This window comes from Peromyscus californicus, unplaced genomic scaffold, assembly GCF_007827085.1.
Source record: "Peromyscus californicus insignis strain IS unplaced genomic scaffold, ASM782708v3 Scaffold_20__1_contigs__length_68692818, whole genome shotgun sequence".
Taxonomy (NCBI): Eukaryota; Metazoa; Chordata; class Mammalia; order Rodentia; family Cricetidae; genus Peromyscus; species Peromyscus californicus.
Window position 1 is genome coordinate 3,089,671 of NW_026294503.1, and position 18,584 is coordinate 3,108,254.

The 18,584-nt window shown below is 35.3% G+C and overlaps 1 protein-coding gene across 5 annotated transcripts in view; it reads left to right on the forward strand.

Moving 5' to 3' along the window:
- Window positions 1-18,584, forward strand: part of Vps13b (vacuolar protein sorting 13 homolog B) — a 559,226-nt gene that overhangs the window by 260,808 nt on the left and 279,834 nt on the right. For all 5 annotated transcript variants that reach the window (XM_052747609.1, XM_052747613.1, XM_052747612.1 and 2 more), the window contains 5 exons: window positions 2,762-2,933; window positions 3,420-3,534; window positions 5,095-5,161; window positions 8,508-8,916; window positions 17,367-17,478. In XM_052747609.1, the coding sequence (XP_052603569.1) occupies window positions 2,762-2,933; window positions 3,420-3,534; window positions 5,095-5,161; window positions 8,508-8,916; window positions 17,367-17,478 (875 nt within the window). The remainder of the gene's footprint in view (window positions 1-2,761; window positions 2,934-3,419; window positions 3,535-5,094; window positions 5,162-8,507; window positions 8,917-17,366; window positions 17,479-18,584) is intronic.

Here is an 18,584-nt window from a genome sequence, read left to right on the forward strand (position 1 = left end):
TGTCACCTAATTGCTCTAACTAGAAACTTCAGTACTAACTCGATTTTACATTCATTAAAAAAATTAGGCAGTATTGCAAAGTTAAATATAATTTTAACTTTTCACAATTTTCTTTATTGTGAAGGGAAATTCATCACGTTGTTTTGGCTTTAAAGAGTTTCTGTACAAAGAGTTAAAACACATATTGAAAAGTTGGCCTTGATTTTTTTCTGTTTCCATATTAGTTCTATATTTATGCTGCTTTTGTAATTTAATAAGTATTGTTAAATATGATAAACAGAAATGAAATGATCTGATTTCCATTGTTTCAGAAGTAATTTTGCTAAGTAATGATTATTTCAGGTTCTTACTAGATATGTCATACAAACTTCCAGATGAACCAAGATAAATTGACCTAGAAAAATCAACTAGGTATTTTGGCTAATTTGTCATGAACTTTATATTTTAGACTTGGACTAGGGAGGTGTGGGAAAATAGTTGAGCCTTGCTGTTTTGGGTGCAGTTTTCACTGTAGATGTGCAAGACAGAGAAGGGAATGAGCTCAGAAGCACATTTACCAATGTCACAGCACATGTGATCCAGAAAGAACGCTGAGACTGCGCGGTGGGCTAGCAGCAAACTTTTCTCAAGAGTGCTTACTAACTAAGCTGGCAGCCAGGGTTCTCAGCGTTCTTAGCAGGGTACTCTGTAGTGATAAAAATTAATTAGATGTTTTCTCAACACCTTTCCTCCAATGGGGTATGTTGTTAGTTGGAAGATTTGATTAGGAGTGTTTCTGTTAAGAAAGGTGTAATAGCCACATTGTGTCATCTTTTATTGATTTGATTTTGTAAAAAGCATCCTATTTTGGAAGTAGTTTGTGCTTTTTAGATGTTGTGTTAGACAGCCAACCAAAAATAAAATTTCTCTAGTTTCTTAAGTTCTAGAAATTTCAACTATGGAAATTTAAGATCTACTTATTTTGTAGAAATATGAAAAACCTGCAAACAGCTTTTGGTTATGTTTGGGACAAGGAGCTGCCTAATAATTTCCTGTCTCAGTAAATCCCAAGACACTAGTTCTTTACTGTGCTTGGTCACACCTTTCTTGTGAGCTCCTGCCCGGAGCACCCAGTTGTCACAGTTGTCTTTCACATTTGATCTTGGCTCCTTCTGGGGATTTCAACTGTCTTTGCACTGAAGGGTCTTCAGCTAAAGCACAGAGGTCACTGGGAAAGCCTCTTGAGCAATGTCCTAAGCACCTGCTCAGGACAACATATGTGGGAAGAGCATGGTTTCTGCTTCCTCTGGTATGGCTTTACTTATCACCCTTGCTTTTGGGTGTGATTTGACAGTGACTTCTGCTCTAACCATCTCCAGTAGAAACAGCATACTGCCCGCCACTGCATGCCTTCTCAAGGATTCTAAGAGCATTTTGCACTTGCATGATTACATAACCTAAGATATACACGTTTTGTTTGAGACATTCAAATCAACAGGGAACCATGAGAGATTATGAATGTATGCAAATGAAAACGTGTATCAAATTAGATAAATGACAAAATCAGAAAGCAAGAGGAAGTGGATACTAAATCCTACCAGAATATGCAAGTACATTTTCTTTAGTATTGCTGTAGCTTGGTGTTAATAATTAACCTACACTTATGAAATTTTTACTATGTAGAAACACTTCCTTTGTGTTCATGGTTTATTTTATGTTCTTATTTATTCTAGATTCTAAGCAATAAATATTATCATAAAAACTAATTTACAAAGGAGGTAATGGGCTCTAATTGTTACAAAGTCACATGAGTAGTGTATAAAGTCCTTATCCTAATATATCATAATGCTTACTAGGCTCAACCTAATTAAGTAGATATATACGTGTGTACAAATGCATCTTTTAACAAAAAAACATATATAGTCTATTTCCATCTAGGTTTTACATGCGCAGTAGTGGAGGCTCTGTCTCTAGCAGCATCTTTTCCTGCATCTGAGACTGAAGCTGTACAGCTCCAGTTGAACTTCAGATAAAAGGGTTTATTTTGATCCAGGCTACTAAGCGCTTTTGAAAACAACAAAACACCCAAACAAATAAACAAAATGCCACCAAACCTTTTACAGCAAGTTTGCTACCATGGAATTTAGGATGTTATACATACCCATAATTCAGTATATAGTTAAGAAATTGAATAAGCTCATACTTTATTCCTCTAGTTGTCAGTCATACAAAACACTTTATGAAGTCTAACAATCTACCAAAATAGGCAAGAGAAATATTTTCTTGATTGTTAAACTGCAGATCATGTTATTACTTTTTTTTTTCTAAATTCACCCATAAATACTCTATACCAAGCACACATTTCCCTTGTAAAGAGATATAGGGTAAATAAATACCTTAAGCTGTGTGGGTCTCAGCTTCCCTGTAGCAGTTAATCATCTCCATCTAAGAGCAGAAATAGATAGGAAATTATGGCCTTGACTGTGATCTTATAAAACTGTATTCCTAGACATTGGCTGTTTGGAGATAACCATTGGAATAGTTCTTATATACTTACAGAGAAAGCTGGAATGTCATGAACTTACATTATAACTATGTTAACAAACCTTTTGAGTAGTATATGTTTATAATACTTAGCTTTATGTGTCAGTGGTAGCATTTATATGGTTAGAATATATAGTACTGAAAAGTTAAAAATAATAATTTTTAATTTAAAGTTTTATTTTGCCTATTTTGGGTTAAATATCAACATTTGCTGGTTTCTTGCTTTTCCTCACCACAGGGAGATTCTATTCAAGCAGGTGATGATTCACCGTTCTCAGATTCTGTTACCCTGGAACAAACTACCAGTAACATTGGTGGGTCCAGTGGCCGTGTTAGTCTGTGGATGCAGTGGATGCTCCCCAAGGTCACTGTAAAACTCTTTGCTCCAGATTGTGAAAACAAAGGCACAGGTACAGGATGCTTTTCTTCCTACTGTAAAGATAAAACAGTGAGTACTGCTTTTAGAAGAAATATCGGGTTCATTTTCTTTGATGTTGCCATTTATAATTTAATTAGCTCTTATAGTGTTTTTAAGAGTGTTGCTCACATTGACTCTCATCTCTGAGTAAAGTTTATGTGTACATATTCTTTGACTTTGTAAAATCTAATTTTGCTTGTTGGTAATTAAAAATTTCCACAGAAGGTATGAGAGACTAACCCTCTGACCATAACTGTATTGACATGTCAGTATTCAAAGATCCTTGGCTAGTAACAGATTCAGTTATTCAAATAATAACTATGGTTTCTCCTAACTTGAGACAGATACACCTTCTCTCACTAGTAAGTTCCTTTGACACTAGTGTGGTCAGGATGTGTTAGCCAGTGTGAAATATAAAATTGGACATTGGATGTTGATTATGAAGACTCTCTTGATAATCGTACCCATTTCTTTGCAGAGGTTTGTATGGTCAGTGAACTAGAAGACCTCAGTGCATCCATAGATGTACAAGATGTGTACACCAAAGTGAAATGTAAGATAGAGAGTTTCAATATTGACCACTATCAAAGCAGGTAAATAATGAGTAATAAATATAGGAAAACTTCTCTTTTCTTAGAGCTCAGTCACCATAAGGATGTTTCTATTTTAAAATTATGATTACTCCCAAAGAGAATGCTTAACAGATGAAGTTGTTTTCTTAGTATTCTTTTATTCTTATCCAATAAAATTTTATGACATGGCATTATAGCTCTTCATAAATATCCAAACTACTCCTTTTACAAATCACCTCATGAGTGTGTGCCATGTGTTACAGATTTGTTCAGATGTCTGAAGCACAATTGACATGTCTAGTTATTGCTTTCTCCATGGTCTACACTGAGGTAGAGCGCCTGCTCATCCTCAACACTTAGGGACTTCTCCCTTACTGTACATCATATAAATGTCATAGACCTAAAACCACATATTCCCTATTGTAGTCTCTCTGTACCAAAAGTAAGATTGTAGGAAAATGATTTGTTTGTAATAAGTCATACAGAAAAAGTGAAGATAGAGATGTTTTTCAGTGTTTTAAAATGATCTAGCCATTATTGTTCCCTAAATAAAAGTATAAATCCATTTCCTTCGATTGACTTTATAATTCCAGTGTTTTATTTTTAATTTGAAATATAATACACACACTATAAAATCCAAAGATGCTATTGAAATATTTTAAATGATACTGTATTTTTAATTTCACAATAATTTCTCTTTAAATAGTCTTAAAATCTATTTTCTTATGAACTCATAACTCATCAGCTGAGGAGTTTTATTGTGCAGCTGTAGATGCCCAGTGTGGTTTTGTACAAATATTTATTGATTACATTACCTAAAATAATTCTGCAAACATATTTCTAGTTCTGCTTCTGTATTTGTCTATTCTCACATATCATACTGCTTATATCAGTAAGTACAAGTTCATGATAGCTGAAAATTGTCATTATGAAATATAAAATATTTCAATTGCTATGTATTAGGACTTGTCATAATAATATCTTAATATTCAGGTGGTGGTTATTTTTGTCTTATTAACAATGAATTGTTTATTGGCATTTGATGTTTATTTCTTTAATTTCTTTCTAGTTCAGTGTATTTAACATGAAATGATTTTTCATGTAATATATCAATGCAAGAACTGAAGTGATTCTGATATGAATATTATGCACTATAGTTTATTATTAGTTTTAATGTTGCATGTAAAATTTAAATTCTATGTAAATTTTACATTTAAGATAAGTTATTCATTATGACATGCTTATTAATATACTTTATATGCTGAGCTCTATGCTAAGCACTGGGAATATAGGGTTTAACTAAAATAGACAAAGATTTTACATCTCTTTACCTTCTCTTCTTATGGAAGAGACACAAATTGATGAAAAAGAAAAACAGTTAAATCTGTCATTAGGAGAAATGCTCCAGTGCCGAGCCATTGGAGTGCTGTATTGATGGTTCTGCTAGGTGCATTGTTATATCTGTGCTTTAGTACAGTGGAGTGTGCTTTGCTTTAGAACTGTTGATATGGTTATGTACAGTCAGTTTTTTTATCTGAGAGAAATTGAAGAGAACAGATAAGTTGAACTTATGTTTTCCAGGCCAGGGGAAGGTTGGCAGTCAGGACATTTTGAAGGAGTATTTCTGCAGTGCAAAGAAAAACCTGTGGTGAGACTCATTTAGTAATTTTGATTTTTGAGAATATATTTTTAATTGTTTGTGTTTGTTCTACTCTGCAATAGGACTAATAATTTGAAGAATTAGAACTCTAAGTAAATTCTTTTAGACTTCTTCCTCTAAAATTATGTTAAAAATTAAAGTTGCTTATTCTTTTAATCTGCTCATGTTTTATAACCATATTCCTTTGTAGCAATTAAGTAAACTTATACAAAGGCAAAGGTAGGATTGTGTCACGTTTATTGCTATATTTTAGCATTTTTGAATGCCATGTTGACTTTTTGGAAGGTTTGTTCCTTTTGTAAGTAAGTTCATCTGGGATTGCCATTACTAGAAATGTAAAGTAATAATTCTATATGGAAAGCAATTATTTCATTATTTTTTAATTTACTTTCATTTGCAATGATTTTGCAGAAGAAAGTACAGAGAGGCCATATTCAGGAATGGCTCAGACCTGGACCTGTGCAAACTTGAGCAGAATTAAAAATCTTGCCAGCTTTTTTTTTCTTTTGGCTTATTGCTTTTATTGCTTTTTTTTATTTTTTGTCTTTTCACCTTCTTTGCTCCTGTCCATCACCTCCAGCCATGGGGAAGAGTGTTGGTCTTTGGGGCAATGTGGAGGTGTCTTCCTTTCCTGTACTGACAAGCTGAACAGACGCACCTTGTTGGTTCAACCCGTCAGCAAGCAGGACTGTTTCCGTAATTTTCCTGCCTTCTTTCCTTCTGTAAGACATCATTTTAAAGCTGTACCCCAGAACTCCCCCGACAAGTGCCCGAAGAAGGAATTGAGCTGTCTGTGCAGTCAACTCTTGATGTTCATTCTTGTCAATCAAATTATAAGTGAACTATAATGTATTCTCATATCATAGATTGCCTTTCTACCATACTCTGGAAGTCCTCTGTACATACTATTACTATTCTGAGTTTATAAATAAGAGTGAATATTGCCATCACTGTAAGAATATCAAGCTAATTATTAAGCAGAATGGCTTTCTGGTTGACCCAGTGTTGAATGATCAAGAGTTGACCAACACTGCGTTTGCTGTTCCCTCTTTACTTCTTGCCCTGACTGCTTCTTGTTTTATTTTTTGTCATGCAGTTATCATCTTCTCATAGATAATTGGAAGTACTTTATTTATTGCTGTCTTGTATCTAGACAAGTTTGTACTTCTGTTGGTTCCTGGTTACAAAATATATTTAGGTTACTCCCTAATAACTTTCTGAAGTATCAAATGTATTTTTTCTAATGGTACAACATAAGTAAATACGTTATTCGAAATTCTTTTTAAGTGACATTCTTAAAGTTAATAAAATTCATGAAATTTTTAAATATAGCTGATGCCTAGTCTAATAAGTCACTACAAACATTAATGTTTTATCAGTGTGTGCAAAATACTTTATATTTTTTACATAAATCTCAAAAAGTCATAATTATTATCCTTATAAATATTTCATGATTTTCTCCTTACATGTAAAGCTTATTTGTATATTTGCATAATATCAATTGTTTTTTTATTTGGGTTTGAACTTTTCTAATCATTTCTTCAGTACTAGAAATAGAGTCTGAGATGGGGCATTTGTATCAGGAGCAGCTCGGCTTAGCTTTCTTCTTCTTTACTTGCATGCTCATTAATATCTATGAGGAACATTCTTAGGTCTTAATCATTTTAAATGCCTTCAGAGAACCCCACAAATTTTATTGTGAATTCCTTTAAAATTTTTGAATTTTTTCTTTCTACATTTAAAAAATTGTGTTAGAATAGGGTTGGGGCTCTGTGAGGGACTGCAAGTTGCATGAGTAATCCCTGGGCCTCAATCATCACGAGAGTTAGTTACTTCATGAAAATTTCTTAATTATTTGCTGCCTCTAAGAATTCATTTTAAACAGTATAAGATACTGATTTTTCACCATATGAAAAGAACACATTAGCTCAGGTTTGTATTTATTCTCTTTATTCAACATAGTACAACAGTTTAAAAGAATTATAGCCTTTCCCTTATGTAGCCCAGCTTTCAAGAATGTTTCTACTGAACATGTTTCAAAGATTTTAAAACGTTGATATATCGAAATGCCTTTTATACTCTTTCTAGGGTTTACATGAAAGCTTATTATTACTGGATTATTTAAATTAGTGTAGCCTTCTCCTCTAAGTACTTTTTAGACACCTGGGACATGGAGCATTGCTGTGGCCTCTTCCACTGGGAGGACAACAGACTCTTTCCACCTATTACTGCCTACTGGCCAGCAGCATAGGAATCAAAATGGTAGCACTCTGTCTTGCTTTCCTGTGGTTCTGTTTCTTTCAAGCGTAGAAAGAGAAAATCCGGGAATCTGAGAATGGACACAAGAGGAAGTTTGGAAGGGTTGAAATGGTGTGAAGGCAGACCACTGAGGGAAGGTGATAGTTAGCACTAAATGATTACCTTCTATGTGTTTTCCAGTGCAAAAATGCATACTAAGGTTTTTTTTCACCTTTCTTCATTATAAAATCCAGTTTAAAAGAAAAATTAGGAGCTTGCAATTGAGCTCAGAAGTAGCGTACTTACGTAACATGTGTTAAGACCTTCAGTTCAATCCCTAGCAATACATACACATACATGCACGCATGCACTCACCAAACCAAAGCAAACAAACAATAGGAGAAAGAAAAAACTCAAAATAATATCTGAATTGCCTAGTCATTCCTCTCATCTGCTGTTTGTTTATAGACATCAACCTGAAAGAAAGTAGATAGCAAGGTGCCCTGGGGTGATGGGATCACAGACAGAGACACCATGGCTCATGGCTTGCCACATTGCCCTGTTTTTCTAATGCGCTCCTTTCTTTTTCTTCTTCTTCTTCTTCTTCTTCTTCTTCTTCTTCTTCTTCTTCTTCTTCTTCTTCTTCCTCCTCCTCCTCCTCCTCCTCCTCCTCCTCCTCCTCCTCCTCCTCCTCCTCCTCCTCCTCTATTTGAGTTCTGTTACTAATATCACTCCATGGGCCCTAGTATCTAAAAACAATAATCTTGTCTGGAATTAAAAAGAGGTGTTGGGAATGAGATAATCTCTTCCAGGCTAATTTTATGTTAAGCGATGTGTAAAATAGAATTTTATGTACCACTAATTGATTAGGGGAAAATAGTTTTCTCAGGGAATTCTTAATTCTCAAGTCTGTCCGTCTAATATAGCCATGGAAACTTTCAACCTCTCTATAGAATTGACCACTCCCATGTTTATTAACAAGTGTAAGATGAACAATACAAAAAGATCAAAATACTAGTCTTTTTTTCTCTCATACAAGTACTGTCTCCTTTAAAAAAAAATGAAATGTGTGTTGTGCTTGCCTTTTCTGGAACAGACAACTACAAAACTTCTAGATGGTGCTCATCAGCAGCATGGATTTCTTTCTTTGACATACACAAAAGCTGTAACAAAAAATGTCCGTCACAAGTTAACCTCGAGAAATGAGCGAAGAAGTTTTCATAAATTGTCTGAAGGTTTAATGGATGGCTCACCTCATTTTCTTCATGAAATTCTTCTTTCTGCACAAGCATTTGATGTTGTGCTTTGCTTTCCTTTACTTAATGCTATTTCAAGCATATTTCAAACGAAACTACCAAGGACCCAAAAAGAGAAAAGGAAATCTTCTGGTCAGCCCATGAGGACCCATACACTGACTGCCCGCAATTTACCTTTGATTTATATCAATACAAGTGTCATCAGAATTTTTGTTCCACAAACTGAAGAAACACAGTCAACTGTCCAAGGTATAGTTTTTCTGGTTTCATTTTTTTTCCATTTGCGTGTAGTGTGGAGATGGTTGGGTGGATGTGTTGCATTAAATAATTTTCTGTATGAGGGATGGACAGTAGTCTTATTAATATATGGACAGAAGTCTTATTTTACATTTTGTCTTCTTTTTACAGGTGTTACTAAGTATCTAACTGTTAATTTAGTAGAATGAGAAAATTGCGATTATTTTCCTCTGACATTTTCTGTGTGTAATTCTAATTCTGTATTCAATTAGTATCCAGGATATGTCATTTTTGTTAAAAAAAACAGAATAATATTTATAGGGATGAAATTTATGAAAATTCTGTTATAAATACCCAATGACAGGGTAGGAAGAAAACTATCAACAGACCATCCTGGCTTCTCCAGGCTTCCTAGTGGCTTCTAGAAATCCAGTCTTTGATTGTATGAAGTTAATAATCCTGCTTCCACTCACAAGAGTGATTTTAACATTTTAGTTTCCTCTATTGGATAAAAAAAAAAAATTGAAAATTTAGGAGTTTTGAGAGACATTAAGCTCAGTTGTTTATGCTGTAAGTTTTCAGATAATATAGACTGAGGTAAATCCCAACTTTGCTGCTTCCATTTTGAAATCCTGAGCACATTAATCTATGTTTTCTTGAGGGATGGCACCAGTGCCTTGTTGGATGCAGGTTGTAGTAATAGAATATTGACACCCAAGCGCTCTCATCGTGTTGCTAGATGCTTTCAAATAATGACACTAGGAGACGATGTATAGAACAGCAGTTCCATAGTCAGTTCTTAGTTAACAGAATTAATCCCATGAGGAAGTTGTACTCTTTCTGCTAAAGCCTCATGTGAATCTCACTGTCGCAAATAAATCTTTAGCCAGATTGAATGATGTAACAGTACTAAGGTGCAGAAGATACTGAGTTGTGATCTTTTTTATGCTGTCTGTTCCTGTGGCTATAATTATCTTAACTGGGAATTAATAAATAATAAAAATTTATCTTTTACATTGGGTGCTTGAAAGTCCCAGATAACGGTGTTAGCAGATTCTCTGTGTGATGAGAGCCATTTTCTGCTTGTCCATTGGCACTCCATTGCTGGGAGTGGGGCAAATGGGACAAACTCACTGACCAAATACCTTTAATTAATAGCAGGATGAATGGTGAGGACTGCATTACTTCCTATAATTCCCACTTGTTAACACTATCATCTTGACTTTATTTTCATCATAAGCATTTTGGAGGACACATGCATTTTAACCCATAGCAACTACCCTGCTAATCATTGTAGTCTTAGGAATTCAAGAGAAATGAAAAATTCAGTATTGAGGCACAGGCTATACTCTATGCTACATAAAAATATAAGTAGTCTTTGTTTTTGTTCTCCTTATTATTCTGTAGGGAAAGAAGACTGAGTGGCCAGTGCTAACAGATACCAAAAAAGAATACCTGATTACACACTATCTTCTCAGAGTCTGTCACTGTCTGTTGTCTGTCTGCCTGGACAGATAATCTTAATAGCAGAAGATATTCTGCCTGAATATCACTAGTTACTAAGGTTTATTAAAATAGTTCTTTCCATTTCCATAATGAAAAAAGTATTTGTATAGCTTTATAGACTTGTCAAGATACCTGGAGCTAACTTCAGTTAATTAGTAATTCTCAGTATGTATTCATTCCTATCTTTATGACTATTTTCATTAGGGATTACTTCTTTTGACATTGCAAGTTAGTATCTTTCAAATATGCTCTATTCTAACTACTATACAGTTGCTTCCATCCATTCAAATAGTTTATAAAAGCGCAGGAATCATGAAGAAAAATTGACCCTTGTGAGCAAGTGATGTGTGAGCACCTGCTAAGCAGATAAAAGCTGCATGTCCTTTGCAGATGTAATGACCTTTATGCATTTACCTAATCACTGGCTTTAGTTATGTGACTATCTAATGAATATTATTAGATAAGTAATTCACATTAAATTACACAAGTAAAAAGCAAAACCTACATTTTCGGTAGATAATTCTCTAAGGGCCTAATTTGCAAATAATTGTTTTCTCATGACCATGGTAGAGATGACTGATACAAAAGACCACTTAGATTAGCAAACATCCCTTCATTATCAGTTTTTTTTTTCTTTTGGTTTTTTGAGAAAAAGTTCCTCTGTGCAGCTCTGGCTATCCTGGATCTCTGTAGACCAGGCTGACTTTAAACTCACAGATATCTGCTTGCCTCTGCCTCCCTGAGTGATGGAATTAAAGGCATATGCCACTACCGCCTGGCTCGTTACCAGTTTTTTTAACTTACAAGTGTTTATGAGGAAACGGGTGCATGCCACATGGGCATGTGGAGGGCAAAGGTCAATTTGGGAGAGTCAGTTCTCCTCCTGGGTAAAAAAGATTGAATTCAGAGCATCAAAATTGGCTTCAAGTACCCTCATCCACTGAGACACCCCTCTTATTTAATTTAAAATGCATTAATAAGCCATATTATATTTATATTATTGCAGAATGTGTTTTATGTTCTATATATTATGTTCTATATATATGTTCTCTATTCTATATATATCTAATTTTAGTTGAATGTAAATTAGTAAGTCCAAATTTCATTGAAAACTAAGACAGAAATATTGGAGATGAAAAGTTGAGATGACAGAAAGAATGCACATAGGTAGCATGCTCGGGAGAGATAGTGAGCAGGAAGACCAAGTAGCATAGAAGTAGTCCCATGTTGCTCTATCACCATATCGCTGAGATGCTTGATTTACCAAGGACTCTCATTTTAATTAATTGCCTTTAACATGTTAATTGGCCCTAAAATGAGCCTTTTCTCATATTATGTCTACTACTGTTTTCTTTTGGTTTCTTTTTCTTTTTTTCTGTTTGTTCTTGTTTGTTTGTTTCTTCCCAGTGCTGGGTGGAGCCTGTGACCTCATGCATACATTATCCTAACAATTTCTTAGAAATCCATTTCATACAATATAAGTCAATATTGATTATAAATACAGCTTTAAAAATAACTACATGGGTTCATTTCATTATCAGCTTACCTAGTTTAAAACTGCACCAACACTGTGAAACAGTGTCAGCGAGTTAGTTTTTTTCTGAATGAATTAGTCTAAGCTGGTACTTAACATCCATCCAAGCCATGATCATTGGCTGTGCCTGTAATCCCAGAACTCCTGAGGCAGGGGCAGTAAGATTGCCACAAGATCAAGACCATTCTGGTCATCATAGTGAGTTTTCAGCCGTCAAGGCTACAAAGTTAGACTCTGTTACAGGTGTTTGTGTGTGTAAGTGTGTGTGTGGAGTGTGTGTGTGTGTGTGTGTGTGTGTGTGTGTGTGTGTGTGTGTGTGTGTTAGTAATTCTACAGGTATGACTGATTTAGATATAACTTGGCCTGAATGTGGTCCTCTGATTTGTACTCACCGTTTGCACATTTGTCTTCACGTATTCTCTCTAATTGATGTACTGCAAGATTTTCACAGGCGTTGACATTTGTGAGCAGAAAGTCTATTTTCACTGTGTGTTGGACCTTTGTTTCTGCTACTTCATTATAGTATTCCTATATACTGACTCTAAATTTATGAAAAAACTTACAAGATAGATTCTTGTCCTCCTTGTCAGTGTTGATCACATCTCTTGCGTGGAGTGCCTTGTTTAGTGGTAGCTGTTTCCTCCTGAGGTAGAATTTGATAGTTGCTATGTTTTGTCATTGATTTGGAAACATTTTGTCCTTATTGGGATATTTTATTTTATTTGCGGGGGTGAGGGGGAAGGAGACACAAAATACACATCTTAGAAGATTTCTGCTAACAGTTGTTAAGTTTATAATTTGATGACATTATTTATATTCACAGTGTTGAACAAGCGTCATAATACAGTATCAGTTTTTTTAAAACAAAAACATGTCACCCCAAGCAGAAACTCTAGACACATTAGGCAATAAACTTTCCCCAGACCTTGGAAATCTTCACCTATCTCTGCATTTATCTGGTCTCGAAATTTCAGTAAAAGGAATCATGTCATATTTGTCTTTTTGTACATGGCTGATTTTACTGATCATGTTTTAAGGTTCATCTAAATTGTAACATATAAGAATGTTATTGGAGGCTGGAGAGATGGCTCACCAGGTAAAGGTACTTGCCACCAAACCTGGGGACCTGAGTTTGATCTCTAAGACCCACGTGATGAAAGGAGAAACCTGGCCCCCATGGGTTGTCTTCTGACTGCCACATACCCCACCACCCAGCTAAATAAATAAAATGTAATCAAAATATTAAAATAAAGAATGTCATTGGTTTATGAATGAATAGCATTTTTGTTTAGATAAATATGGCATTTTGTTTATCCATTCATCTTTTAATACTTGGGTCATTCTCTTTTTTTCTTTTTCTGTGGATGTGGTTAGTGTTAGCATGTGTTGTAAATACTGGCTTGAGAGTGTATGTAGGAATCCGTGTTTTTAGTTCTTGATGTATCCAAAACATAGACTTCCTGGGTCATGTAGCAGTTCTCTTCTACAGTTCTCCATTGTTGAGTAGCCACTAACCTGTACGGGAGCCCTTTTGTATTATAGCAGGATTGGGGGGGCTTTTATGTTGTCGTTTGGGTTTGGTTTTAATATTTCTACATAGTCACATTTACTTTAAGAAATGAGAATGGGAACCAACTCCAGCTGACACAGCATAGCCCTGTGGACTGAGGGCAGAAATTCATCATTTAACTCTTGATGCATTTTGTATTACACTTACCAAAAGCTTATCAAAACCAGTTCTGTCCATCACTGATGTCTCTGTATATATGTCTAAAGCAATAGGAATCTGGCAGATAGAGAGGAGATTTTTTAAAAAAAAAAAATAGCATTATTCTATATAGTTTTAAATTTCCAATAGGCTTCTAGAATTATGGAGTCCTATTTTAAACAATTCCAATAATAAACCCAGAATTTTACTACTTGATTTTAAAGCTATTTATGTTGTTTGTTTGTTTTTTTACCTTTCTTTTATTTTGGTGGCCTTATTATAACATATATAATTTCAGAGTTCAGGTACTTGTGTTCTCTTAGATCACTTTGAAGAACATTATGAGACAGAGAATATTGCTGTAGAAATCTTTGGAAATATACATGCTGAAAGCAAAATTTAATATAATTAAAGAAATCTTAGTAGATGCAACAATATCATTGTTATAATATCATTAATTGACTGGCTAGTAAAACAGAATAAAGAACAGAATGTTTGTTCATTTTATTGTAGAAGTGCTTTGAAAAGAAGTTTGTTGGAATGATATCTTGAGAAGAGTAATTAAATTGAGAATGTCTGATAAATAGTCTCAGTGAGTATAATATAATAAATGAAGAAACTCTTTAATAAAAATGTTCAGTGCAGTTTGCATGTTCAGCTGGCTGTGTACATCACAGAGCAGTCTGAGATGACTCATAAAGTGTATTTCCCTTTAGTATGCATGTGCTCATCTTATTCACACATATTGAACCTTACTGCCAACATGACAGTAACTCATTTAAGCCTTTTGTTGTGTGGCTTTTATAGTGGTTATGATGTTATAAAACTATGATATTACACATGATAAGTTCAGTATGCTTTCAACTTTAGGTATTTTATTCTATTGAGCTTATGAGAAACCTAAAGGAAAGTCTCCCAAACACCTTTATTTTATATTTGACTTTAGAAAATTTGGGTTTGAAGAGAAAAATCTTATGCTGACAATTTCATGAAAATCCTCTTATTTCTACTTCAGAATAATGAAGCAAGATTATGATTTCAGAGTTGTTTCTAGTCTTTTCACTTAAAGCACACACTCATGCGCACACACACACACACACACACACACACACAGAGGTTTACCTCCACAAGGATGATCTTTCTGAATTATAGTTCTTGCTAATGTAAAGCTTGGTAATATAAAGCTTTTTCATAACATCTGGTAATGATAAACTTATCTTTAACATTCTAGTGTTTTATTCAGGTAGGTGATTTTTGAAAGTCTGGGTCAACCTGAGTATTGTCTGCCTCTTTCACAGTTATCAAGATTCCAAATCTACAGGTATTCTACTTCCCATGTTAGTTTTTTATTTCAGCATAGAGAGCTGGTTTTTGGATATAGTATGTGTCTCCTGGGGTGAGTGGTTCGTGATGAGCCTCAGTTAAAACAGCTAAAGCGAAGAAGGAAGGCATTGATTTTCATGTTGAAAATGCTTTAAAAGAGAATATTCCCTCATGTGGCTCAACTATTAAATACAGGTTAAATAAGCCAGAAAGGTAGGCTTGTTTGTTTCCAGCTATAAAGTAACAGAAGAAAGCACTCAAGGCATTTCCATATGAAAAGTCATAGTTTTATCATTTTTCTTATAAATGAATGAAATTTTTTGATAAATCGAATACTGTTCATAATAAAATTAATATTTTGATTTAATTTATAAATCTTGTCAGTAAGTAGTTCTTTATGTATTTTACTATGTAACCTATGTAAGAACATGAGGTTACATAATCTCTCATTCAAGCACACTTGGCTCTAACAGAGTTCGTTTTCTTCTTGGACCTGGCATTGTGTGTAACACAGGCATGTAATTTTTCTCTCATATGCTCCCCATTTACTGCTTCTGTTGCAGTTGGGATTCATATGACGGGTAGTATCTGCAGCCTGGAAGGATAGTTAGCACGTCCACTAATTGTACTTCTGTGGTATAGTCTATTTTCCAGGCTTACTATTTATTGATTTAATTGCTGCCTTCTGCTTAATCAGAGGCCTTACCACATGGAACTATTAAGCTTGGCATATAATGCAAGCTCTGTGAAATGTAAACACTGTTCATAGTATGAGGACCTGTAATCAAGCCAGATCTCCTGTCATTTGAAAACAGCACAGCTGGTTGAGATGCAGTTTTCTGTTTGATCTTTTTTGCAATGGACTTTTAAAATTATTGTGTTTACTGAGATGTCCACATGCTAATATTTATTATGATAGTTCATCTCCTTACTCCCATGTGCTGCCCACCTCCTCCCACCTCCTCCCACCCCCACCACTGTGGCGCTTTCTCACTGTGTACCATCTTCCTCCTGCCCTGGGCAACTAGGTCTAGTCTGCTTTTTCATTTTCTCAATTCTAACTTTCTTTTTTTGGACTAATCAAAGTCAGACCATTCCAGCTGTTAAAGCAGCTGGAAATAATCTCCTAGCTTTTGCATTCTTTGGGCAGCACAGTTTGGAAACACAGATTGTGCCTTTGTAGGATGTCTGGAGGCCTTGCACCCAGCCCTTCTCTGTTCTGTTCGTGGCAGATCCTAATGGTTCCTTGAGTAAAGCAGGTTTCCATTTCTTTCCTTGGTTTCTAATACTTTCTATTCATATTCCCACCACCACCTTTCTCAGTGGTATTGGTAGTGTCTCACACAGGTAGGCAGGTATACTATCACTTAGCTAATTCACTGACCTCATGGGTTATGTAGTTAAGTGTAGAGAGTTGTATATTATGTTAATAATGTTTAAATAATAGCTAAACGTCTATTATAGTTGATTTATTGTTAGAAGTCATCAAATTTATTAAAAAGCGTCACTAAAAAGGCCCTATCCCTTCCAAATAATTTGAAGTAGCTGTGGGTTACACACACACACACACACACACACACACACACACACACACACACACACACACCAAAAAAAGTTGTGAACTTTATAAGAACATGAGGTTACATAATCTCTCATTCAATCCGAAGAGAATAATTAGAGCTCAGGTATCTGTTTAATCTCTCTCACACTTTGTCTTTTTATACTCTCACTTCTCAACTTCATCAGGAAGTGAAACCTGTTCCTCAGTGAGCAGCCATGACTGTTCCCAGGAGCAGTCACTGTATTTGGAGACACCTCTGCTGACAAGCTGAGATGTTCTCTCACATGCAATTCTTTGGCCTTTGTCATCTTCAACACTGGAACCATCCCATGTCTCTTAGATTTTCTGACATTTCACAGCTGAAAGTCTTGCCGTGTAATTGTGATATATTTAGTTACCGTTACACGTGTAAATTTAAATGACTGAGAGTTTTTGCTGGCTTGTTTATACTCTGTTGTATGTTTGTAATGTTAAAATTCCAGACCTGAAAATTTCTTTCAGAAACTCTACAGTAGTATGATTGTAGAATTAACTAATCATATGGCTTTAGTATTATATACATACACTTAATAGTAACAACATATTGTTACATTGGGTACAGTTGTTTTTTTTTTTCATTGTGATTTTAATTGTGGTAACAGAAAACTACAAAATAAGCTTTGAAGGAAATAGACTTTAAAAAGCATCAAAAATTTTATTCTAATATAACTTTTTGTTTTTTTTTCTCATTTATTGGCTGTGTTGTAAGGTATTGGCATCCCATTTCCTCAAATATTTCTCATTATGCATCAAAGATCCACATACACTCATGTCTCTTTCTTTTGTTGCAGTGAATCAGGCAGCAAAGGAAGACACGATGGTTTTGAAGGTTGGTTCTGTTGCCATGGCTCCCCAGGCTGATAATCCCCTTGGCAGATCTGTCCTCAGGAAAGATATTTACCAGTAAGTTGAGTTTCTTGCATTCAATCTTGCAATAATTTTTTCCTGCAGAACACAGTGATCAATAAAACTTGGTTGGTGTGGCCTCTAGAAATACTTTTTACTGGAAATCTTTGATATTTCAAACCAGGCTTTTCTGATTTTTTCCTTAGTTGTGGGTTTTTAAATTCCTTCAGACAAATCAAGTATTCCTGTGAAGTGTTGATGAACAGCAGAATGTAAGTACCAAGTCACCGTAAAGTGAAGAAGCAAAGCATGGAAAATTCTAGCAGCCTTCGTATTTGACCAAATCTCTAATCTCATAAGAAAATGAGGTCCTTTCTAGAACTACCACATCCTGCTGGAGTCTTGTTGTATCAAAGTGAAGCATTTTCTTAATTTAAGCATAAGCCATTATTTGAAGTGTAGGCTTGTGGATGTCATATGGATCAAAGCTGTAAAGAACAGCAAACTTCTAAGGAGAAATTTCACAGTAAACACTTTCTGTGAAAATGCCGGGCTCTGGATGCTGTCACCAAGTGTTTGCAAACCACACCAAGCACATAGGGATGACTCCACTGCTAAGCGTGTATAACGAGCATGATAAAAATAACACAGAACCCGCACTGAAGCTGGTACTGCTGCCAGGCGTCGAAGTGCAGCTGCAAACAGTGCCAAGCGAGAACAGTCACAGAAGTGCAGATGAACAAGCAGGTTTCTTGCTCGCCTGCTGGTCTGGACTTCAGATGTCATAGTCTTAGTCTTTTAAAACTATGGCTACTGCTATCCAGTAGTCACAGCTTTGAAAAAGTTCCAATTTAAGTGTCACTTTCACCACCTAGAAGATGACAGGGTCCCTATGTAGTCAGAGTTGACCCCAGGTCTCCATCCTGCTGCTGCAGCACCACTGTGTCCCTGTACTGAGGTCAAAAGACCATCTCTGTAATGGATGTAGATTTGACTTATAAAGTCTTAATTTAAGGTCTTATTTTACTTTGGATGGAAAAAATCCGTATTAAAAGATCGTTCTTCCATTAGTGAAATAGACAATGAGATCCCCCCCCCCCCCACCTCCTTTGCCCTTCCCTTTCCAGTTGCAGACCCTGTGAATTGCATCCTTTGTGTTTGGA